At 40.5% G+C, this 26,082-nt stretch overlaps 2 protein-coding genes across 5 annotated transcripts in view; one reads left to right on the top strand and one right to left on the bottom strand.

The window, feature by feature from the left end:
* Positions 1-15,366, top strand: part of SLC44A3 (solute carrier family 44 member 3) — a 106,991-nt gene extending 91,625 nt beyond the window's left edge. For all 4 annotated transcript variants that reach the window (XM_004378767.2, XM_004378764.2, XM_004378765.2 and 1 more), the window contains 3 exons: positions 10,512-10,649; positions 12,765-13,001; positions 15,224-15,366. In XM_004378767.2, the coding sequence (XP_004378824.1) occupies positions 10,512-10,649; positions 12,765-13,001; positions 15,224-15,328 (480 nt within the window). In that variant the 3' untranslated portion in view covers positions 15,329-15,366. The remainder of the gene's footprint in view (positions 1-10,511; positions 10,650-12,764; positions 13,002-15,223) is intronic.
* A 2,343-nt stretch (positions 15,367-17,709) lies between these two features.
* Positions 17,710-26,082, bottom strand: part of CNN3 (calponin 3) — a 31,665-nt gene continuing 23,292 nt past the window's right edge. Inside the window, exons 2-7 of the mRNA XM_004378769.3 lie at positions 23,867-23,988; positions 23,606-23,672; positions 22,650-22,787; positions 22,196-22,312; positions 20,107-20,253; positions 17,710-18,826 (exon numbers count right to left, since the gene is read on the bottom strand). Of these exons, the coding sequence (XP_004378826.1) occupies positions 18,485-18,826; positions 20,107-20,253; positions 22,196-22,312; positions 22,650-22,787; positions 23,606-23,672; positions 23,867-23,988 (933 nt within the window). The 3' untranslated portion in view covers positions 17,710-18,484. The remainder of the gene's footprint in view (positions 18,827-20,106; positions 20,254-22,195; positions 22,313-22,649; positions 22,788-23,605; positions 23,673-23,866; positions 23,989-26,082) is intronic.

Below are 26,082 nucleotides of genomic sequence, written 5' to 3' on the forward strand. Positions count from 1 at the left end.
GATAATGTTCTACATCCTAGTTTGATGAGTACTGTCTGGGGTCTCAGAGCTTCTGAGCAGCCATCTAAGATATAGCTATTGGTCTCTTCCCACCTGGAGCAAAGGAGAATGAAGAAAACCAAAAACTCAAGAAGCAATTAGTCCAAAGAACTAATGGCCCACATGAACCACAGCCTCCTCTAACCTGAGACCAGAAAAACTAGATGGTGTCTACCAACCACTGTGACCAGGATCACAATAGAGGGTTCCAGTTCGAAGGGGTGAAAAATGTAGAACAAAATTCAAATTCGTAAAAAAGACCAGGCTTACTGGTCTGATAGAGACTGGAGGAATTCCCAAGACTATTGCCCTGAGGCAACCTTCTAACATGGAACTGAAGCTACTTCCACAGTCCACCTTTCAGCCAAATGAGACGGGGCAATAAAATAAACAATAACACCAACTATACAAGACCAAAAGGGCAGCATTTGCCCAAAAGCAAAGATGAGAAAGCAGGGAGGGGCAGGCAAACTGGATGAATGGAAATGGGAAACCCAGAGTGGAAATGGGGAGAGTGCTGACACTTTGAGGGGATTGTAACCAATGTCACGGAACAATCTGTGTATGGATTATTGAATGGAAAACTAATTTGCTGTGTAAACATTCACCTAGAGCACAATATGTTCAAAATGTTCAAAAAAAAAAAAAAGAAAAGAACAACAACATAATCCAACTCGCCTGCTTTGGACACGTTATCAGGAGGGATCAATCTCTGGAAGAGGACATCATGTTTGGTGAAGTAGAGGGCCTGCAAGTACAAGGGAGACCCTCGGTGAGATGGATTGGCACAGTGGCCACAGTGATAGACTCAACATGCTGTCAGTGGTGAGGATGATATAGGACCAGGCAACATTTTATTCTGTTGTACGTAAGTTGCCATGAGTTGGTGTCAACTTGGTGGCAACTATCTGTCTATCTAGCTACCCCTGTTGTAAATGAGGAAACTGAGACTCAGAGGCTGAAGAACTTATCTAGGATGATAGCACTACTATGTGGTGGTCGGCATGATCTGAAAACTCTGCCTTCATGACTTCATTGTGCTGCCTGGAGTTCCTTGTGAAGGATAAGGGTTAGCAGGAGAGGAAACAATGGTCTCCACTAACCAGAGACAAGCCCATCTATTTACTCTTCTTTCTAATAAACCTTGAAGTTACAAAACAGTACAAGCATCCCCTGTCCTCAGTGTTTCCCATTTCACGGGTCCACAAGTTTAATGCTGCCTTACAAAAGACTGGAGACCTCCCTTTTGGTTTGCTCATTTCCTCTGCTGATTATGCGTAGTTCAAATGAGATTAATGTATGTGAGAGCAATCGGTAAATGGGAAAGGGCTTATTGGAGGAGGGCAGCAGATCCTACATAGTCCTGTATGTTGGACTTGCCTAGTCAATAAGAATCATGTTCTTGTGGATTTTTCATTGCAAAGTACAGGGTTTTGCTAGCAGATCAGTGAAGGATCTAGTTCAGCAGATACATTTGCCTGATTTTTGGGTTTGTGAGGGAGGGGGCTTGTCTAGCACAAAGAGCACTGACGGTGAGAACCTGATTCATGTCCCATCTCCGCACCCTTTGCCTGGTCACTTGGACTGTCGAGATTTCCATTTCCTCATTAGTAAAATGAGAAGGATTTCCTCAGTTTCTCAGGAAACTGAGACCCCGAGGCTGAAGAACTTATCTACGATGCTTTCAATCTTAACATTCTACTGAAGGAATAAACCAACCAACCAATTGAATTTTGGCTTTTCATGAAGGAATATGATGTCCCTGGATGCTGCAAATGGTTAACGTGCTCAGCTGCTAACCGAAAGGTTGGAGGTTCAAGTCCACCCAGACATGCCTCAGAAGAAAGGCCTGGTGATCTACTTCCAAAAACTGAGCCATTGAAAACCCTATGGAGCACAGTTCTACTCCGACACACATAGGGTTGCCATGAGTCGGAGTCAACTTGATGGCAACTGGTAAACTGGTGTGAAGGAATATACTTATTATTTGGAAGACATTCTTGGTTTACCAAAAGCATCTTACTTTATCCATTCAACAAATACTAGCTCTGCAGAGAGAGTGAGGGTCGGGAAGGGTATCTCAGCAGAGGGAACAGCATCTGCAGCAGAGGGCCTGCCAGGGGCCCTGCAGGAGGGTGCGGGGTGCAGGTGGCATAGGGCAGGTGTGTGAGCCTGCAGGAGCTGAATACACTTCATTAAGGAACTAAGACTTAGGGACTTAAATGTGGGGATCGTCATCAAAGACATAATAATAGTGAAACTAACCAAAATCAGGGGGTGGGAGAGTGTGAGAGCTCATCTTTCATCATCGACACTGTCTAAACTTAAAACAGTGTAAAAAAATAAGTACTCTAACCTCTTACCACCTTTGAGAATGACTTTAGAAAGATGTTTTTAGAAGTCTCAATCCTTTGGGTGAATGTACGTTTTTCTGAAACTCAAATATGCCTTCAGTTTACTTTCATTTTCTTCTGTTGAAGTCACATTAACATTAGAACTTTTATTGAAAATATAGAGTATGATTCCGTTTCAATAACTGATACTTGTCTAGCTGTCCATCCTGCCTGCCTTCTGTCTGTGTGTTTTCATGGAGAAATGGTGGGGTGAGGTCCATGTGATGTTATTAATTGTTATTTTTGCCTGGTGAGGTTGGAGTGATTTTCTTGCTTCTTTTTCTCTTTCCATGTTGCTTGGTTTTGTTTTGTTTTTGTGATGAGCATGTTTCATTTTATGAAAATAATAAAGCCATTATCCTAAAAAGTAAGTGAAAAACAAGCAGGCAAGACCGACTTGGCTACATCCGGCTTATGGGCAGCAGGAGGCCTCGGCAAAGTCTCATTTGTTTCTGCCCCCTCCTCCTGCCCCAGCCAAATGAGGAGGCTGGCAGCTTTCTCCACTCACCACCTCCCTGGACTTCTGCAACCCGGTGACCAGTGAATTCCTGAACGGATCTCAATGGTGAATTCAAGGCCCTGGAAGGCCTGGGGGCTGTTTGTGTACTGCCTCAGTTGGCATGTGTTTGTGATAAAACCAGAGCTCAGCTCGAGACACACTGGTTTGGGATGGTTTCTGTGAGTTTCTCTGTAGATCCCAGGAAGGAACCTGGATGTATGGGGTGGTGTATGGGCTCAGATTTTACTGGGTTTCTTTCCGTTCTGAGGAAAGTATGAATACCAGTGTTACTTATCCCTCATCCAATTTGTTTTAGTAGTCCTGGCTTTATTTTGCGTTAATAAGTATCAGAACGTTGTGAGGAAGGCATTCCAGAAATAAAGCTGACTACTCATAGCGTGGTTTTTGGCAAATACCTTCCCTCCTCTACAGAGGAAAAGTCTATTTACCTTTCTGGAGAGTCAACAAAACCTCAGGTTCCCAGTTCTGACACGAAAAGAAGCAGCAGCTTCAGTTTAGTCAGAGGATCAACGGCCGCTCTCAGCTCATGAAGGACAGAGGGCTGAGCTAGCTGGCTTCAGTTTGGACTTAAGGAGCAAACTTTTTTTTTTTTCTATGTAAAAGCTGCGATTAACATTCTTGGATAACTCTCAAAGTAAATTAAAGAGGTAATCCAGCTTTTCTGCTACCTAAAAGTACACAGAAGTCTCTTTCATTTTCCTTCAATAATTGGAATTTTCTGTAAAATGGGAATCATAATATCCATGGTAATTATGTCACTGAGTTGTGAGAAACAGATGAGATGGTAATATGAGGGTGCCTGGTCCACTCTGAAGCACTATACAATGTGAAGCGTCTTTAACAGAGAACTTTAGAGCTGGTGGCAACTTTACAAGCGAAAAAATGGGGCACTTGGGAACTGACATTACTTGCTGGAGGCCAGTCAGCAAGTCTTTGGAGGCAACAGGATTGGAACCTAGCATCTTTCCACTAACCATCCTTCCACGTCCGTGGCTCTTTTTAATGATACATCTCATGAGAGAGCCACTTTATTATTTCGAACCTTTTGGAAGGAAAAGCACAAAATATAGCTAGCTCAAAGTAAATGTTTGCTGCAGATGGGCCTGAATGAGTCAGAGGTCAGCGTCATGTAAGAAGAGCGAGGCAATACCCGTCGCGTGCCTGTGACCCTGGGGCATGCTGCTTAACCTCTCTGTGCTTCGTTGGGTTAGGATTACGTGAGTTAATGCATTCAGGGGCACAGAGCACGGGGCCTAACACATAGTATGCACTCAGTGAATGCTTGCTATTGTTGTTATTATGTATTATTATTATTTAGTAGTTGTTGTTAGCTGCCATCCGGTTGGCCCCCAACTTGTGGCAACCCCATGCACCACGGGAGGGGACCATTGTGATCCATAGGGTTTTCATTGGCAAATTTTTGGAAATAGATTGTCCAGCCTTTCTTCCTAGTGTGTCTTAGTCTGGAAGCTCCGCTGAAACCTGTTCAGGATCAGAACAGGTTTTGCTAAGCTTAAGGTACGTTAGCCAGAGATAGAACCCGGGTCTCCTGTATGGAAGATGAGAATTCTGCCACTCCCAACTAATATTATTTACACGTAGAAGTTGCTCACCTGCCTACAGATAGGAAAAAAAAAAAAAAATAGGAAGCTACTGTCAGGTCTATGTCAAGCCCTTTGGGATATATCACTAAGACATTTTTTGAAGTGGAAGTAGGGGAGAACCAGAGTGCCTTGAAGAAGCTACAATTTCTGATACCCTTCATATCTCCCTAGAGAAGTGCTCATTTTCTTTGAGCCTGGCCGTTGCTTATAACTGCTAATGGTGCCACTGTTCCCAACGGACGATGGTCACACAGCATTTATGCATAATTTAAGCTGAGCCCAGTTGGCATTATGAAGGTGAGGTGCTCTGGGGCTCCCCAAAGGCTCAGGTAGGAATAAGCCTCAGTAGATGTAGGGCCTGTGGCTCAGCAGACATTCACAGAGCAGCCAGGGAGAGCTTCCAGAAGCACAAACTGAAAACCACTTGTGTCCTGCTGAAAGTTCCCATTGCTCCCCTTGTTCCACTGCAAGGCATTTCAGCCCCACTGTGATGAGGCTCCATGATTCCTCCAGAACCTTTCCCACAACACTTTTCTGCTTGGACCCCTAGTACCTGCACAGGCACATCCACATTCACCCTCCAAGTCTCACTTCATGGGCTCCTGCTGCTGCCTCAGCCCCTGCCAGAGACAGCTGACTTGAGGACCAGCTCAAGTGCCACTTCTTCAATGAAGTCTCCCCCACGATTAGGACTCCCTCACCCACTAATGCTCCCTCTGCCGTCTTACCCCCAGCTTATGGTTCTACTCCAGGTTGCACTCACATCCACATTTGTTCTTAATCATTTACAAGTCCTCACAGCCGCACAGGACCTTCCTCGTTTGTGTCCTTCCCCCTACCCCCACTTTCTTGCAGCTTGTGGCAGTTCTTAATGGACAGACTGTGAAAGTCTGAAAATGAATGAACCCATTCCTAGAATCTTTGGGAGCAGTGGTGGTTCACTGGTAGAATTCTCACCTTCCATGCGGGAGACCCGAGCTCAGTTCCTGGCCAGTGCATCTCATGGGCAACCACCACCCATCTGTCAGTGAAGGCTTGCCTGTTGCTATGATGCTGAAGGTTTCAGTGGAGCTTCAAGACTAAGACCAGGAAGAAAGGCCTGGCAACCTACTTCCAAAAATCAGCCAATGAGAACCCTGTGGATTACACTGTCGAGTCCTTAACTGATCATGGGGATGGCACAGGATTGGGCAGCATTTGGTTCTGTTGTGCATAGGATTGCCATTAGTTGGGGCTGACTTGACGGCAGCTAACAGCGGGAGAGTCTTTAATTCTAGGCATGGGACTGAGAATTAGGACCTAGAGTTGAGAGACCACCACTGTCAAGTTGGGGAGCCTCCCTTCTATTTTGTGTTTTTATAGGTTCAATTTCAAGGCACAGAAATATCCACTTGCTTTATGACTCTAAAGAAACACACACACTGAATTTTGCTGGTAATAAATTAAAAGCCGGACGCCATTACCTCTTTCTTTCTTGCTTAAAGATTAGCCTTCAGGATCTCCTGATGAACATTCACAACCAACAAAACAGGTTTCCTAATCCTTAGTATGTCTAATCCTTTCTTCATATTGTTAGGGTCCCCTAACACGTTCACCCCAACTTCTGTCAGCCCAAGCAAATACAGATGAACGCACAGAGCGAGGAATTACAATATTGAAAATTTAGTGCAGACCCTTTTCCAGTTGACTAACAAGGAAGCAGCTTCTTTTCAGAATAAGTATAAATTAGCTAATGCTGAAACTGCAAAAATTTTTACTCCATATCCTGTGTCTTGAGTGATTCTTCCCTCCCCCAATTATTCATTCCGACATTAATTCTAGGTCTTTCTGTTGCATTCAGGGTTGAATCTTGTGGTAAAATTCTAGTGGTATAGTAGCTGCAGGAAGGCATATATAATTTCCCTGTCAGAGTGGTTTAAATGCTTTCTTTCAGTGGGCATGATACTTTAAAGAAAAGAGAAATGGTTATGGGCCCAAAAAAACTGTGGAGATAACAAGCACATGAGAAATTACCATTTTAACCTTTAATCATTTTAGCCAAGGAGCAAAATCTATTTTTATTGCTCTTGAGAGAGATGGTGCTAAATTGATTGACTATGAGGCAGGGGTCTGCAGGAAAAGGAAGTCCCCACAAGAACTGTGTTCCATCATATGACTCACTAAGAACTTTGGTTTAAAGGGAAAAATGGTGGGATGATGGGCTAAGGACAGAGCCTGAATGAATTAAAAAAATTATAATAAAGTTGAGTGGATTCTGACTCATGGGCATCCCATGTGTGTCAGAGTAGAATGTGCACCAGAGGGTTTTCAATGGCTGTAGGCTTTGGGAAGGAGATTGCTAGGCCTTTCTCCTCAGGCACTTCTGAGTGGGTTTGAACCACCAAACATTTGGTTAGTAGTCAAGCACTTAACTGTTTACACCACCCAGGGAGTCCTAAGAACTTCAGTTCAGAGGGGGAAGAGTGGTGGGGTGAAGGGCTGAAGACAGAGCCCGAATAAATAGAGAGGAGCAAGGAAAGAGGCTAAGTGGTGGGTGGAGCTGCCGCTGCAAAGCAGGACCCCAGTGGGGACTGGAACCGCTGTGAAAAGCAAGCCCCGCCCTATCCTGAATCCCTGTGAGAATGAGGGATTGAAGCCTGAGGATAAAGAAACCATGGATCCTTTCCTCACCTCATCAGGGGCTTGAAGAGTTGCTTCAGTGTTTCCCAGCTGTAAATGAGATCATCTCTGGTGAGGTCTCGATGATAATAATACCCAAACCCAAACCCATTGCTGTGGAGTCGAATTCCGACTCATAGCAACCCTATAGAACAGAGTAAAACTGACCCATAGGGTTTCTAAGGCTGTAAGTCTTTATGGAAGTAGATTGCCACAACTTTCTCCCGCAGAGCAGCTGATGGGTTTGAACCCTGACCTTTTGGTTAGCAGCCGAGCGCTTAACCACTGCACCACCAGGGCTCCTTTTGGATGATAATAATTGCCCTTTATTGCATACTTAGTATGTGCCAGGCCCTTTGCTAAATGCTTTATAGGGAACATGTTCTTTAATCCTCAACATCTCTTTGCTGTAGATGGTATAACTCACTTTATAGATGAGGAGATTGAGGTCTTAGGGAGGTGACATCATCTGCCCAAGACGGATAGCCAGTCAGTGGTGGAATGGGGATTTGAACCCAGACATTCTGGCTACAGAGCCTGTGCTTACATTAACCACCATGCTTTTAAATAGCATTTTGTCCTAATGAAAATGGATAGTGTAATGTCCAGAGGGTTAGAATTAAAAATAAATAAATAAATAAATTTTCTCTGCCTCACTGATTCACCATGAGACCTGGGAAAAATGCCCTTGATCTTGGTTTCCCATCTGTAAAAGAACAATTATGCCATTCTTCACCCACCACCTTACAGATGTGTTTTGAGAAATAATGAATTTGTTCAGGGTTTGGAGAGCCTTGGATAATTGAAGATGCTTAGCCAAATATGAGCAAATGAGTTCCCACGTCTCTACACTAAGAGTCACGGCCCCACACTGGAGCAGCTTTCTACCACCAGCTGGTTTGGGATTTTTAAAAGCAAATTTCCCATGTAAGTCAGAAACCAGAAGGTCTTTTTGGAATACCACTAAGGCATTTCTACAGGGACGTCATCTGACATCTGACTGAGAATGTCCCTCTGAGGCAAGAATGGTGCCCTGTCAGGGGAGGTGGTTACCCAGCCTTTGTCTTTGAACACCAAAGGTTCCTCTCTAGTTGGCCCTTGTGAAGAGGGAGTTTGGTAAACTGGGCCGGTTAATTCTACTCTCTTAATCTCATATGTGCTCACTCCTTTCCACTGCCTTTGGCACTAATTAAGACCTGCATCATGGAGGTGGGACTGGATTACTGCAATATTTCAAACAGGTTCCCTTTCCATATTTTGGAATGAGTGTATGAAGGAATTCATTTATATCTCATAGGACAAGTAAGTAATGGGTCGTGTTCTCTCACCCCAAATGTCAAAAATTTATCCTTTATCCAAGCCAAGAGCCTGGTTATTTTCTTCAAAACGAGGAATAGCGACAATTGAAGCAGGTAGCCCTAGTTTCCAGTGTATTTCCCCAAGAAAGTTATAAATACTTTGTTGTAAACTGCACTGCAATTGGCATTTTTCATGATTTCAAGGAAAATATAAGAAGTAGGTGGTTTTGAAATTATCATATAGTCAGACATAAGGGGAAGGAATTTTGAAAAGGTAACTCCAGAAATCTTCTCAGGTGAACAGAAATACACCCACACACAGAGATTTGTCTTCTTTGATTAGTAATCCCATTCTGGAAATTTATCCGTAAGAAATTATCCAAGATCAGGAACTTAAGATGTTCATTACATAATTGTTTATAGTGACAAAATTTTTGAAACTGTCTAAATGTGCCACAGCTACACACACACACACACACACACACACACCTGATAGAATATGTATTTGTTAAAAAATTAAATTTATAAAAGACATGTAGCAACATGAAAATGTTTATTATAGAATCTGAAGGAAAAAGCCAGATACATAATAATCAAGACACCAACTGCACCATTTAAATTGTATATTTTTCATTTCGAGAATTTCTGTTTGGTTTGTTTTCTACTCTACCTCTCATTTTTCATACCATCTTGTTCATATCTTATGGCCACTATTCCCTTCATTAGCCCCTTAGCATTTTAAGCATACTTCCTGAAATACTTTATTTCAGATTATTCTTAGGATACAGATTCTCCTGCTTGTTGGGCAGTTCATTTACTTGAGTCATTTGTAAAATTTTCCCATGAGCTCTTCGTCTTCACCAAGGATTATTCTCTATGGGACGCCACCATTCCCTGGTCTAGGAGATGTAGATTTGCTTCTACTCTACCCACAGCCTGGTAGTTTCACTGATTCTTGACCAGGTTTTATGTTATTATCTCAGTGCCTTGGGGGTATGTTTTCCCATCCCAGTGCTATCAAGTGGACGACCCCATGTGTGTGAGAGTAGAACTGTGCTCCATGGGGTTTCCAGTGGCTGATATTTTAGGGTAGATTGCCAGGCCTTTATTCCGAGGCACCTCTGGATGGACTTGAACCTCCAGCCTTTCAGTTAGCAGTGGAGTGCATTAACTACTGCACCACCCGGGGACTCCGTGGTTTCTCATAACATCAGGTAAAGTGACTTCCTTCCTGGCACAATCTTGGGGTTCTGATTTCTCAGAGTACTTCTGTATCTACTCATGATCCGAGCCAGATGGTGCATTTCTTTATCACATTCCAGGGATGGTTGGTTGAGTTTAATTTTGAATCGTGAATTTGAGCAGGGAGCTCAGTTCCAGTTCTCTGCCTAGCAGTGGCGGAAGCATTGTGTCTTACCCCTAAAGGGTTAAATCACCCTGCTCCCAACCCCTAGAACTTTTAGTAATTCCATGCCCTTTATACCTTTGGGTTCAGCTGTGGCTAATCACTAGGACCTGCTTTTGTTTCTGGAACTTAGATTTCCTTTCCTGCCCTCAAACTGCTGTGCGTTAAAAAATTACGCAGAGGAAGGTGAGAATGGTTGCATAACTCGAAGAATGTAATCAGTACCACTGTTCATGTAGAAACTATTGAATTGGTGTATATTCAGCTGTGTATAGTCTCAAGAACAAGCAAAATAAAATAGATTATTTTGAAAAATAATAATTTATGCTTTATGTATCACTTCTGTATGTTTTTAGTAGGACATTCAATCCACCGTATTGACCAGAAGTACGTATTTGTCTTTTCCATTCACCGAAACCATGTGAAAATTCACGTACATATAATCTGAGACTGGGACTATGAAAATGAAATGATTTGTTATGGATAGGAGTGGTGGATTTACAGTAGCTATTTTTCTCTACTTTGCAAATATTCTGTATTGTCATTGTCTTTAAAGTAATAAGAACCACCATCTTTTTAACTCTTTTGTTTCAGGATGCATACACTACAACTGCCATTAATGGGACAGACTTTTGCACATCAGCAAGAGATGCACTCAGAATCCTATCCAAGAATTCAAGTCAGCTCACATCCGTTAATTGCTTTGGAGACTTTATAATTTTTCTAGGAAAGGTGAGATGCCTGCACTAAAATAATAAAGGAACCTGGGAACCAAAAATTAACAGGGCTTTGAAAGGGGACTCATATTTCTTGAGTGGTTACTCTATGGTAGATGCTCTGCAACATGATCTCATTAAATATACCTGTTTTGTAGATGAAGAAACTAAGGTTTAATAACTTGTCCGATATCCTACAATAAGTTGAGCCAGGATTTGAATCCTAGTCTTACTCTATCACCTGTGATCAGTCCTCTACTATTTTGACTCCACTTTTACTTTTTCATGTCTAAAATAGAAATGCTACTAAACTCAGAAAATGGATGAGTTGTGTGGTCTTTGTCATAAAAATATATGGAAATAAGTATTGAAACTTGATGAAATTTGTACATTAAGGGCATTAAGTCCATAAATAAGACTTGTTCATGTCCTAAATGGAGCCAAAGTTACATTTCTACTATCATCTGAAATGTGTTTTTTTAAAGAAATTGTAGTCTCCTGGAGTGGAGGAGCATCTTAGGGCTAGAGGTCACCTGGCCCAACATCTCATGATGTAAAGGGCAGAGCCCTGAACTCGGAATCTTTAACAACTCCGAACCTCGGTTTTCATATCTGCAAAACAGAGGCAGGGAAGACTAACTGAAATGTATTTGAAAGTGGTGCACCAGCCCGTGCCGTCACCCTTACTTGACCATGATTCAAGTTAGACGGTTCTTTGTAATATGCCATACAATGTGTCTCCCTCCTTGTGATTTTCACCCACTGGGTCTAACTGCACGTCTGAGTTTGTCTGATCCCACTTCCAACTTGATTGCCCTTCATATTCTTGACCACAGACATCCTGACCTTCCCACCAAGCCTTCTCTATTCCACGCTAAACATCCTCATTTCTATCAACCACCTTTCCTGCATATATGACATGAATACCAGGAGCCTTCAGTGGTGCCCAGTAGTGAACAAGATCTTGGTCTCCCATTGTGACATCGAATGCCAAATATGCAGGACTCTGGGCTCCTCATTCAGGATTTTGTGTTTCTGTGGTATTTAGCCTATGTCTCTTGTGCATTGCTATCATAGTTAGCTGTAACAAATTATAACACGCTTGGGTTTCACAGGTGTGTGTTCATTGTACATGTATTTTATTTCTCAGCTGGCCCCAGAGATTTTTCATATGACCGTAGCTCTAGAAGCATAAAATGATTATGCCTTTCAAAACAGCCTAAATCACGTAAGTATTTAAATGGATAATATCGTTTGTGCTAGGATAGAATTATGGGTGAGATATTTTCTAATAGCTACTTGCAATATTTTTTGGAATGAGTTCTCATTTTTATAATAGATTATTTTATTTTAGGTAATAATTTATTTTCCTGTATTTTCCCTGCGGACCATGTAATTGCTGATGAGCTTCTAATAAGGATGCAATAACCAGTGATTCTTTGGTTTCTTTAATGAAGTAGCTTTCAGACCTCCATGTCCATCTTTGTGGCCATCCAGGGGCACTGGGGACCCCAGGTGGACTCTATTATGTCTGTTAAAGAATTAGATACATTATGGCTATAATCATGTTCCTGGAAATATCATAATCACACATAGAAAAAGCCCAGAGTAATCGTATTATCTCCTCACACCAGCGTTAGAAAGCCCTTCCACTTTAATCCTTAGGGAAAAAATTATCACCTGTTAAACTACAGCATATCTACTCAGTGGACTAATGTGCTGTTGGAAAGAAGTGATGTTTATTTTTTAATGGAAATGGTTATTGTGGTGTTACATAAAAAAACACAATAAAATTTTTGTGTTCTTACATCTACATAAATACATACATAAAAATACATAAATACATACATAAAAACTGTGCACAGATAAAATGAAAGTACGTATGCCTAAAAAGAAAACCAAATCAGTTGCTGACTCCCCTCTGCCAAATTAACTGGGTATTCACTTGATATCATAGCTTTTCGTTTTTTCTTCTACTTTATTGTACCTAATTTTCTATGAAAAGCATTCTTCTAATAGGGTGCACACACACATGCCCATACAGGATATTATTACTCGTAACTGACAAAAATCTTTTCTGAAATATTCTAACCGATTTATAAAGATTTCCAACAAACTCTTGTTTTTGCAGGTATTGGTGGTGTGTTTCACTGTTTTTGGAGGACTGATGGCATTTAACTACAACCGTGCACTCCAGGTGTGGACAATCCCTCTGTTGCTGGTGGCTTTTTTTGCCTATTTAGTAGCCCATAGTTTTTTATCTGTATTTGAAACTGTGCTGGATGTACTTTTCCTGTGTTTTGTTGTTGATCTGGAAACAAATGATGGATCATCAGGAAAGCCCTACTTTATGGACCAAGAGTTTTTGGTAAGCAAATTTATTTCACTTCCTGTTACTGTGTCCCTCCTGGCAATCTCAAGAGAGTTGAATTGAAAAGACTCACACAAAAAGGAGGCTGCTGCCACCAGACTGAGTCCAGCACAACTCCATGGTGCTAGGCTACCGCTACCGACTGCTCTGACAGGGATCACAACAGAGGGTCCCAGACAGACAGGAGAAAAATGTAGAACAAAATTCTAACACACACACACACAAAAAAGACCAGACTTACTGGTCTGGCAGAGACTGGAGAAACCTCAAGAATATGGCCCCGAGACATCCTTATAGCTCAGTAATGAAGTCCCTCCTGAGGTTCACCCTTCAGCCAAAGATTAGACAGGCCCATAAAACAAAATGAGACTAACAGGGCACAACAGTCCAGGGACAAAGACTAGCAGGCAGGAGGGGACAGGAAAGCTGGTAATAGGGAACTCAAGTTCGAGAAGGGAGAGTGTTGATGTGTCATGGGGTTGGCAACCAATGTGACAAAATAATGTCTATTTACTGTTTAACGAGAAACTTGTTTGCTCTGTAAACCTTCATCTAAAGTACAATAGAATTTTTTTTTTTTTTTTAGAAAAGGAGGCTGCTGCTGGTGGTGGTGTTTGTCAGCTGCCATTGAGTTGGACCCCTGACTAATGGCAACCCCGTGTGTTACAGAGTAGAACTGCTCCATAGGGTTTTCTTGGCTGTGGTCTTAACGGAAGCAGATCTCCAGGCCTTTTCTTTCCTGGAGCCACTGGATGGATTCAGACCACTAACCTTTCAGTTAGCAGACTGTCGCAAACCGCTTTTGCCACCCAGGCTCCCTTAAGGAGGCTCATAACCAGCCTCATTTTCTCTGTGGGTTTTCACTACCATGTGGTCTGAAAGCGCTGAGAGGGAGACTGGGGCTGAACTCTCTGAGGCTGACTGCCTCTGTACTGAAACCTCTACCCTGGAGAGAAGTGAAGCGGAACAGAATTAATCCTGATCAGATAGATTCCTCAGCAGGAGCAGCACCAAATGACCTTGGGTAGAACGTGTGCGGAGGGCAGTGGTGGTTCTGTGGTAAAATTCTCACCTCCCATGTGGGAGACCAGAGTTCAGTTCCCTGCCGAGGCACCTCACGTGCGGCCACATCTGTCAGTGGAGACTCGCGTGTTGTTGTGATGCTGAACAGGTATCAGCAGTGCTTCCAGTCTAAAATCAGACTAGGAAAAAAGGCCTGGCAATCTACTTCTGAAAACCAGCCAGTGAAAACCCTATAAATCACATGGCCCAATGCACAACAAAGAACAGAGCAGGGTTTCCTTCAGTTGTGCATGGGCTCCCCATGAGTTGGTGCCGACTCAGTGGCAGCTGACAACCAGAGAACATGTTCCAGACACAGTAGCAATCCAAATCCCTTTGATGCTAATGGCTTAGTCTGGCCTTTTGTGTAGTCTGTAAGTTTTAACAGTTGATCTTTTCCTAAAGCATTATTGCACCCTCAAGCATCATGTCACACCCACTGTATTTTAGGCAGAGTACACTCCAGTGTAGACTCAGGAGGTACTTTGCCCCTCTGTGCTAGTACTGACAGCTGGGCCCTTTTTTAACCAAGCCATGACCAGTGTGAAAAAAGCCACACCCTCAATAGAGCCCCCACACTTATATCTGGAACTAGCAGGCAGCTGTTTCCAACAGCGTTTGCAACACAGTTGCTTCTTTGCCTTATCCTATGTAGACAGGAATATTTTAACAGCTGAATGATGTCCTCCTATCTCTTTGTCTGGGTTAAGGGACGTTTTAATAATTTTCTTTAGTCTGCTGCGTAAACTTAGGTGTCAAAGCCCTTTTGCTTTAAAACAGAGCATCCAAAGTAATCTTCAGTAAGGCACTGAGTTTTAATAAGCACTTCTATAGTTTTATAATTAAATCTATCCTCATCCTTCTCCATATAAAACATGCACTAGTATTATTTGTATGGACATTAGAGAAAATGTTTCTGATGGTGGCAGGAAGCTAACCGGAGCAGCTTTCCCTGATTTATACTTTCAGAGTAAAAATCCACTTTGAAATCTGCTCCACCACCCCCATCCAAAAAAACAAATTTTTTTTTTTTATTCAGCAGGGAAAACTTTTTTAAGGATCCAATTCCTGACATGATATGGCCAAGAACTCCTAGTATATGGTTGCCAACAATGTGGATGCCTAACACTGGCCTAACTCATTCCTTTATTTTTCAGAGTTTTGTAGGAAGGAGCAGCAAATTAAATGATGCAAGGGCACAGAAAGATGGGAACTCATTAAGGAATGAAGAAGGAACAGAACTCCGGCCCATTGTGAGATAGTCACCCATCAGAGAGCCCATTAGATATTTGTAAGTGGAAAAGCCTCCTTCTTCTAAGAGCCATTGTACAGAATAAATGATGAGGCCTGATGGACCCTTTTCTTCATTGTTTTTGTCATTGTTGTTTGACTCCTTTACAATACTGAATGATGAAAGTCTACAACCTTTTTTGTACCAACTGGGACAGAAAAATTCTTTAAGACCATGTTTATATGGGTCAATTAAAAAAAAAAGAAAAAAACAGTATGTAGAAGCTCATTTCATGGCTCCAATGAATAGAATACCCCACCACTCAAAACCAATAAATAAACCTTAAAAAACTTTTTGTTGTTAGCAGAAATATCTGAAATGTTGCTCTAGAACAGAGCAGAACTTTACTCATCCAATCCTGGAAATACAAGAGTTCCACTTTCACGCTAATTTAGCCATTAACTGTTCAAAGTACAATTCTTCGATTTAGTGACAAGAAAAACGGTAAAGTTTAAACTCTAACCAAAACTACCATCTGAACTGGGCATGGTGTAAAAGTGAGGCAGGAGTTTAACCAGATATGACTTTGTTAAAAGCGCGGAGGCTACCTCTTACACATTAGCAAACATTCTGGAAAAGTAGTATCAACCACACCCCATATGAGAATTGCCTGCAGGAAGATTTTTTTTTAAAATACTTGTGCTTGGATGCCATCCCCAGAGATAAAGATTCAAATGCCTGGGGCAGGCCCCCTTGTCAGGGCTTTTCCTTTTTAAAGCTTCAAATAGAAACATTTAACATATTAATAATTGCCATCCCCTTTTAATAATGGAGGGGTAGACAGAATTACCCACCTCTCCTAACTGGAAACCCTGTGGATCACAATGGCCTGATCCCGTTGGGTAATGGGGTTGTCATGAGTTGGGGCTGACTGGATGGCAGGCAACAACCTAACTGGAGGACCAACTTGGCTTATCTGCAGAGCAAGTATTCTCAGTATGATTTCCTATATATGAATTCTTCAAAGATGATATTGGAAATACTGTGCCAGCTCGTCTACCTTTAACAAATGTAAAAACAAGACATTTTTCTTACATAGCACCACTGAATTAAAATTTAGCTTCTGTAGTGTCCCGTAGGAAAGGGATTTACAAAGCAGGTTTCCTAGAATCAGGTGTTCCTGACCCAAGCCATGGTATTTTCAGTCGCCTCATATGAGAAAGCTAGACAATGAAAACAGAAGAGCAAATAACTGACATATTCAAATTATAGTGTTGACAAAGAATACTGAATATACCATAGACTGCCAGAATGAACAAATCAGTCTTGGAGGAAGTACAGCCACTGATCATGAGAATGGCACAGGACCAGGCAACTTTTTGCTGTTATACACAAGGCTGCTGAGTCAGAGCTGACTCCACTGCACCAAAAGGTATTAGCTTAGTCACTGTTGAATGACAAGTAGACTGCGTTTTTGTGGGTTCACCAAACCATGCGTATGTCCTCATTATCTGCCTTGGCAGACAGCACATTTTACTCTCAAGGCCTAATAGAGCCGATCCGATCATAAGAAATCACTTGACTGGGAAAGTGTCAGGAAGTGTGTTACTAATTTTCCTTTTGTGACACTCCATACTGTACACCCTAGTGTTTTATCATATGGCACATCCTATTCCTGACCCTAGGGCGTACAGGATGAAGTGTCAGCAAGATGTAACCTTCAGTCAGGGCATAAAGAAGGTCGGTCAAATAACAGCAAAGTACAAAAGTCCAGTCACAAAAGGAAAATTAGTAACTTACACATTCTGACACTTTCCCAGTCAAGTGATTTCTTATTATCATATAGCACATCCTATTCCTGACCCGGAGCCCTGGTGGCACAGGGTGGCACAGTGGTTAAGGATTCAGCTGCTAACCAAAATGTCATCAGTTTAAATCCACCAGCTGCTCCTTGGAAACCCTGTGGGGCAGTTCTACTCTGTCCTACAGGGTCGCTATGAGTTGGAATCAACTCGACAGCAAAGGGTTTTTTTTTTGTTTTATTCGTGACCCAGTAGGTTTCTTATTACATTTATTCACCCTAGAAAATGACTTTAAAAGTCAATATTCCTAAAGATGATTTCAGACGTATTCCAAATTGGATTTAAGGTGAATTTAAGGTAGCCGAGCCACAGTGAAATAAGCAAAGATCAGATGACAGTTTGAATCCGGGCTGTCCTTTACCATGAGCAATAGGCAAGTTCCTTCATTTTTCTAAGCTTCAGTCCCCTTAAGCATAGACTGGAGTGTTGTGAAGATCAAATAAAATTACATACCTTACCTTATAACAGTACTTGAGAAAGAGTACCTTTTTAAATTTTTTTAAAATCTGAATGTACCTACCTGGAAGTTTTCCAGAAAATAATCAGCCTGTGGTTCACATGAATGTTCAAAAAAAATATTTATTTATAAAAAATACAATGGGATAAGTTTATGCTGAGAAACGCAGCAATAAATACAGTGTAGGAAACAGAGCAATTCTACATTGATACATTGGCACAAACAGGAAGAGCAAATGCACCACCCAGACCTAAATGCCTGCAGGCCGATTTTGTACTCTCCTTTAGAAACACCACTCTGAGATCTTGTCAGCTTAGGTAAGAGAATGAGTACGCATGTAATCACAAATGCACACTGATCATGACTTTATTTAAAAATGAGCAAACAATACTGCAGAAACATCGATATGTGTAAATTTCTAAAATGCGGCATCTTAGATTTAGTTGGCAGAGACCACATTTAGCTATAAGCGTGAGTTTAGTCTTCATGTAGAAACCAGATACTAAACTGTAAAAATAAAAAAAGTTTCCTATTGTTTGAAAATATGTTTAAGAAGAAGATTGTAAAATTGCACAGATCTTTAATAAAAGAACTGGCTGTACAAGAGTGTTCCCCTTTCACAGTATTCCTTTTTACTTCATATGCGAGTTACTGGTTATGCTGTAGGATTTAACTGTTACAGCACTAAAAGGCAACTATTTAGGGAAGAGGCAGAAAAAGGAAAAAGGAATGTATGTAAGGCAATATTTCTTTTAGGTATAATAAGCATAATAGTGTTTTAGGAAGACAAGATAAAAATTACTCAAGGCTAGCTTGGTTCTCACGGAATAAAAACAATGGACTAAATACTGAGCTCCTCTGTGTGAATCTAATAATCAATGCCTTGGTCGCCATATTGGTAATCTCTGGGATAGTCATCTGGGTACTCGCCATGATATTCATCTGGGTACTCTGCCTGATAATCACTATCACTGATTTCCGACCCATTTGTTCCTGTTCCTTGGCTTCCATTGTGAATGACGGGTTCTGTGGGGGCAGCACAGTATTTGGGATCATATACTTGCCGCCCAAGCCCATACACACTCATTCCTTTCTGGGAAGCAACTTTGTTGGTACCCATCTGTAGAGAAATTGTTGAGTTGTCCACTGGTTGTAATGTTAGCTTCTGGTCGTAGATGTCTCTTCTGGTACCTGGTGCTAACATCCCCGCCTAGTATTAGAACATAGTATAAAAGTTGCATCAGAAGCTAAAATTTATTCTTGTGAATATTTTATATCTCTTATGAAATTCCCAATGAATGAACACTAATACAATAACTTTCATTTAGTTCCGCCTGGCCCCAAATCACCCTTACGAAGCAATATTCACTGACTTTGGAGTTAGGTCAGACCTTTGTTCAAATCCTTGTTCTGCTATAAAATTGCTGTGTGGCCTCAAGCAAGTTAACTTACTTTTGGTTTCAGGTTTCTATATGCAAAACTGAGACAACAGTACTTACTTTGCATTTGAGAAGATTAAACATAAAGAATATAACAACAAAGCATAATGCTAACACAATTAAAAGTTGACTTTGAATACCTCTTATTACCAAATACACTTCCCAGGTTACCAATTCCAAAAGCTTATGATACATTCAACAAAAATTATGTTGTGCAGTCCTTAAGATCTTGAGTCTCAAAAGGCTCTGAGACACAGACAGCCAGCCATTTCAGCACAGCTACTCTTCCCTACAGAGTACAGTAGCTAGTACCTTGTTTCTCCACTTAGAATGTCAAGTACACACTTCCAGATTTACAGTTGGTAAAAGACTGGCAGCTATGAAAGACACAATGCCATGTGTGGCAGGATGTGTTCCATAAAGGGCAACAACACCACAAAAGAAAATATTTCTGAAGCTTTATCCAGGCTTTTGTTGGATATGAGACCAGTCTACTCTCAAATGGTTATCAGAAGCTCCTTTTGGAGCGCTGGTGATTTATTTTTAACATGACAAAAAAAAATTTCCATCTTGAGTGTGGTCTTAGGATACTGGTATTTTCACCATGTTGCATTTTCCATCTACTTGTTTCCACACATTTCATAAGAATACTAGATAAACAGTATTTAGCAGAACACCAGCTACTTTTACCTATCAACTTACTCAAGGGATCCTTAAAAAAAAAAAAGCTAGTCAAGCATTTAAATGAGCAATTTTTTACTCGGCTCTGGAGCAAGAGTACTGTAAGAAACACATCCTTTTTCTTCCAGGTAGGTAGAAAGGCCAGCTTGTTCTAATTGCAACAAAAAACCATGAACCACACACACTTGTGTTGCTATAGACAAAGTCCTTTGATTCTTTTGCTTCCTCAGCAAAATCTATTTTCCTGAAGGAATACACTCTACATGAATACAAAAAAAAAAAACCAAAAACCTACTTTGAACTTAAGTGCAAATTAAAAATAGCCCTATTGTATTCTTTGGTACAGGTATAACAAGAAGGTATTGCTTACCTGACTGGCTCCTTTGTTAGTGCCCATCTGCAGACTGATCGTGGTCTGGTCAAAAGGTTTGTCAGTTTGCATTTTGGGATCATAAAGATGCCTCCTAGTCCCATAGGCTGTCATACCTGCCTGGCTGGCACACTTGTTGGTTCCCATCTTTTAAGTTAAAAATAAAATTAGCACTAATTATCAGAAGTCACCAACACAGAGAAATGTTACTGCATTTGTTTTACTAAAAAGATACCCCTCCTACCACCACCTCGTGCAACTGCCAACTTCCTTCTTATGCTGAAGCGCCAGTCAACCAGATACAAAATCTCCTTTATGCTTTTACAAACAAATTTTTGGTTTTCAAAAGAAAAATTTCAAAAAATTCACTAGAACTCTAACCTCACAACCTAATTAACTATATATAAACTTGCACATATAATCAGATGAATGGACACACAAAGCCATCACAGTGGCAGAATTATCATTTTCTCTGCTTACTCTTTCCTCTCTGTAGCACAGATAACTAAATGAAGGGACACAGGCCTCAGCCACTTAAAGGGAAAGAAGCAATCCTGGGCTAGGCCATCTATGCCTTTCTACTCCGCTATGTTTTGCGTAAGAAGCCCTGGTGGTGTGGTAGTTAAACTGAAAGGTTGAAGGTTTGAACCTACCAGCTGCTCTATGGGAGAAAGACGTGGCAGTCTGCTTCCATAAAGCTTTATAGCCTTGGAAACCCTCTGGGGCAGTTCTACTCTGTCTTACAGAGTTGCTGAGTTGGAATTGACTCTACGGCAAGGGTTTGGTTTGGTTTACGTTTTGCATAAAATGTGAAAGCAAATGTCAGCTGTCTTCTCTGGGAGCTTAACCAGGGCTTCTTCAAGTTTCATCACAATCAACAACATTTTCATGGGAAAAGAACTACATTTTATTGCTCACACTCTCATATCACTGGGCAGAGTCAGAGCGAGGCAGACTGTAGAATCTGAACTCAGCCAGAGTAAAGCCCGAGGTCAGAGGGACAATAATTAACTTCACATTCCCACTGAGAACAATATGGCTGCAAGACCAACCAGTATACCCTGTTCTACTGGTTGGGGACACATTTATACTGTTGGCCTTTCTTCCTTAAAAACAAGATTTATTAAAGGAAAACTTTATGGATAAAATAAAACCTGTTCATTGGAGAAGATTCAGAAAACACAGACAAGAAGAAAAAAAGGGAGAAAAATAAATCATTGTAATCCCACCCAGACATTCACTATAAACATGTGTATATCCTTCCAGCTCTTTTACCTTATGCGCATGTGTGCGTATCTATAGATACACATACATGCAAATACACAAGTATAAAAGTATGCACGTACATTCATAAAATAATTGGGATCACCCTGACCACAGTATTTTATAACCTACTTTTTTCCTTAATATGTCTTTTCAAACTCTTTGTGTATCATTTTTACATACTAGTTCCTTTAAGGAGTTACAATTTAACCAACTGATTACTGTTTAGAAATTTAAGTTTCCAGTTTTTCACCACTGATATGATTTTGTACTGCATAAAAATAAATCCATCTCCCATACACTCAGTCAAAAGATGGGCAATTCATCAAGCAGTTTGGATCATAAATTCCATAGCATACTGGGCATTTAGCAATGATGTTTTTGTGACACTCTTCCAGGGGGACAAGAAAAAAAAAAACCACACAAACTATGTATTTCCCACAAATTAAACTGAGAAGTTCTAACAGAGCTAGGCTTCTCCATCATGCTTTACTAGTATAAATAAATGACTTTGGCATTGATGTTTTGTAAGATTGTCTCACTTGGTCAATAACATTCAGGAATTTATGAAGTACATTTTCTTAAAAAATAGAATGATTAGGGGAAAAAAACTTCTATTTCCTAAAAAAATGATCATCAAGTCCGGTGGCAACTCCGGACTTTCTTCTAATGGGCTTTTGATGGACAAATTTTATACACAATGTATCCATCCCCCAAATCAACATTACAGTACCTGTATCTCTTACTTATTAGAGAGTTAATAATTTGCATGATGAGAATTAATGGCACTGAATAACTAACAGAATAAGCAACACCACCTGCTTACCTGCAAGCCAATTACACTTTGGCCAGCTTTTAATTTTCCTTCATCAAAACGTCTTGTTTGTTTTTCCGCATACTTAACTCCAATGTCAATGGTTGTATGAAACCCTTTTGTTTTAGCCTAGACAGAAACATGCACACTAACTTAAAAAGGAACACTTAAATGGAGAATTTGCCAACAGAGATTTACAAAAGGAACAACAAAGAAATGATACTGCCCATAAACAAATGCTTCATTAGGTAAGGCCCAAACTACAGGTGAAAAACATATTTAATGTTCTGATTAAGTTATCTAGGATAAGGTAGCTGATATCAACAACCTTTCCAGAGTGAATAATTATGGAACGGGCAGGCCCCTCCTCACCTGGTCTGACGCCCCCATGGGAGAACAAGAACCCAACTCATCACTAATATGGTAGGAATGTCTTTAAAACTAGCCATCAAAGACATATACGTACCAGGCCTGCTAGAGCCACCAGCGTAGTCTGAACCTGGGTCATGTTTCCATTCTCAAAGAGATCATTTGCTTCAAATATGTCATGTGGCTTCATGCCATAAGCCTGAATAGCTTTAATAAAGTTGCCAATATTCTCCAACTATAAAGGAAAACAGTGGTATAACTTTTGGAGCTACATATTGACATTTATAATATCCAAGAATTCTACATCTTCATGACTAGTTAATCATAAGATGCCTGGTAGAAAGCTACTTGGCAAGGATTCTTAACCAGATCATACTAAGCCCATCTCCCTCTGGAAAAGGCAATCGTAAAAAGAGAGAATATCTCATTGTGGGTCACATAATGGTCTTCTTAATATTTTTAAGCAGTCAAGTTTTGTCAACTCTTAAAAGAGAGATCTCTCTTAAATGTTTTCAAAGAACTGTGTGCCAGAGCCACCCAGTCTAGTTTTCTTTGTTAAAAAATACATAATTACTCACATTAATAATGTGTTTTAATTTTAATTTCAGAATAAATTTGTGGTTAATAAATGCTCATTCTCTCGTATCTCAAAACATACACTGAAAACCAAATAACCAATTTTACTTAGTCATACACAATTATGAGCTAAGACTATGTTCAATATAATGTTCTATAGTTGCTATATTAAATTCTTTGCTTTCCTCCTTGCTATTCTTTATGGTCTAGGTTGTATTTTTCTTTTAAGCTGTTTCAAATCCTTTCTGAAAGTATACTGACTAAATGTAGGAAAATTTCTAAGCTTCTAATAATCACAGAATTCAATAAGTAATCATGGAAACATTAAAAATAACCTGGCAAGAACAAAACAAAATAAACAGAGCATAACCGTGTACATGAATTTATCCTTAAACGTCTCATTTTATAAACTGGATTTAGTTTCTACTGCATAAAGAGCAACCAACGAGAACGGGAGGTGGCTGGTTTGGCTGTTACCTGAGGCCAGTTTAACGAGGACTCGTTAACCTTCTTCACTGAACCTGGCTGTAGTTTGTTTATGAGTCTGAAAAGAAAAATATAAGTAACATTTTATCAGTCACTCAGAAACAGAAACTGGAATGTAAATTTGGTCCCTTTACCATCAGTAAAGGAAAACATTAAGAACATTTACAGACCATCAGGGTTTGACACACTGGACCGGGAAGGAGGGGAAGACAGATGCCTGTGGAGAAGAGACACGTCAAGCTTACAACTTACTCGCAGAGGATGATGCCATCCTTTAAGCCCAGCTGAAAGTTGGTGCCAATGCTCATGCCTGTCACCTCTTCTATCCAGTTGCGAAGATCTTCTTCCGCCTGATGATCATACTTGGACGCAATCTAAAACACAAGTTCAGTAACTTTAGAAGAATTTCACCAAAGCATCAAAAACTGCTGACTTGTAACTTGCTCTGCTTTGATTATCCATTAAGACCGCAGCTGTGACATGCACTCAGGTATGCTTGATAGATTTCATTGGCAAGTCTAATGAACTACTACAGCTTCAATAACTAATAAAAAACATTTGGTTAAGACTTCATCGTTCAGAATTTTGAATAACAACAACAAAAAAAACAAACCCGTTGCCTTTGAGTCAGTTCCGACTATAGAACAGAGCAGAACTGCCCCATGGGGTTTCCAAGGAGCCGCTGGTAGATTCGAACTGCTGACCTTTGGGTTAGCAGCCAAGCTCTTAACCACTACACCAGGAAGGTCCATACATTTTGAATAGCACAGGGACAAAAACTGGGATTGAGAAGAAGAAAGCACGGATTCAAGATTCCCCTTCATGACACACAGGAAATGACAAAGCATAATACAACAGGGCCCGCGATGTGCCAATACTGTAATATGGCACTAGTCATGACTTAAATTCTATTTATGTAGCCTGCATCCTGCTAGACCCCTTACAGGCAGGATAAGCATTTAATTCACCTTTGTACCCTTAGTAGCTGAACCCAAACATTTAATAAAATTAGAAGGAAATACATTAACTTTTTAGTTGGAGAATTCTACAATAAAGGCAACTTAACCAACACAGATGCTATTACACATGCTAAAACTACCTGCTAAATGCAGGGTTTTAAAAATCCCTTCATAATGGGAAGACCATAGATCTCAATTATAACAAAAATGAAACAAAATTTTGTTAAAAATCACATGCTTGAGTTCTTAAGCTATCCCCTGTCTTATGAGCCTTAAAGAGGCTGGTCAATCAAAGTTATTAAGAACACAGCTGGTCAGCCTCATAAAACAAAACGAGACTAACGAGGCACAGCAGCCCAGGGACAAGGAGCAGAAGGCAGGAGGGGACAGGAAAGCTGGTGATAGGGAACCCAAGGTTGAGAAAGGACAGTGTTGACATGTCATGGAATTGTTAACCATTGTCATAGGGCAATATGTGTACTAATCATTTAATGAGAAACTATTCTGTTCCGTAAACCTTCATTTAAAGTACAAAAAAAAAAAAAGAATTATGTGAGATCAAATTGACAATAGCAACTCAAAAGGTTTGATGGGCAGTGAGTTGAAGATAATGGTGATGGAATAATTTGGAAAAGGACAGTGAGAATAGCAGCACAACTGGAAGAACGTAATCGATGTCACTGAATTGTACATGTAGAAATTTTTGAAATGGTGTGCCTTTGGCTATGTATGTTTTCACCAAAAAAGAAAAAAGGTCCTCCAAGGTCGAGAAGGGAGAGTGTTGACATGTTGTGGGGTTGTTAACCAATGTCATAAAACAGTATGTGCTGACTGTGTTATGAGGAACTATTTGTTCTGTAAACCTTCACCTAAAGTACAATAAAAAAAAAAAAAAAAAAGAATACAGATGGTTCTGGAGCCATGGAGGCTGGATGAACCCCTGAAACTATTGCCTCGAGATAATCTTTTAAACTTAAACCAAAAAAAGCCTCTGAAGTCTTCTTAAAACCAAACAATAGTTTAGCTTAACTAAAAAATGTCTGCCTTGAGCACTGTGCTCTTTCAAGAACTTCTAAAGGGGATCTACTTGACAAAAGCAACTTGAAAGATTAGATAGGAAACTTAGGGGACAGTGAGTTTATATTAATGGGGGAGGAACAACTCAGAAAAGGAGAGTGAGAATGGTTGCACAACTTGAAGAATGTAATCAATGTCACTGAATTGTACATGCGGAAACTGTTGAATGGGTGTATGTTTTGGTGTGTATATTCTCAACAACAAAATAAATCCAAGAAAAAATTAATTAATAATAATAATAAAAAAAAACCACAGCTCCCCCGTAAAACCAAATGAGACTAATAAGCTACAGGAGTCCAGTGACAAGGGCCAGAAGGCAGAAGGGGACAAGGAAGTGGGTGATAGGGAACCCAAGGTTGAGTAAGGATATTGTTGATGTGTTGTGAGATTGTTAACCATTGTCATAGGGCAACATTTGTAGTAACTGTTAAA

Source organism: Trichechus manatus, unplaced genomic scaffold (assembly GCF_000243295.1).
Source record: "Trichechus manatus latirostris isolate Lorelei unplaced genomic scaffold, TriManLat1.0 scaffold00058, whole genome shotgun sequence".
In the NCBI taxonomy this organism is placed as follows: Eukaryota; Metazoa; Chordata; class Mammalia; order Sirenia; family Trichechidae; genus Trichechus; species Trichechus manatus.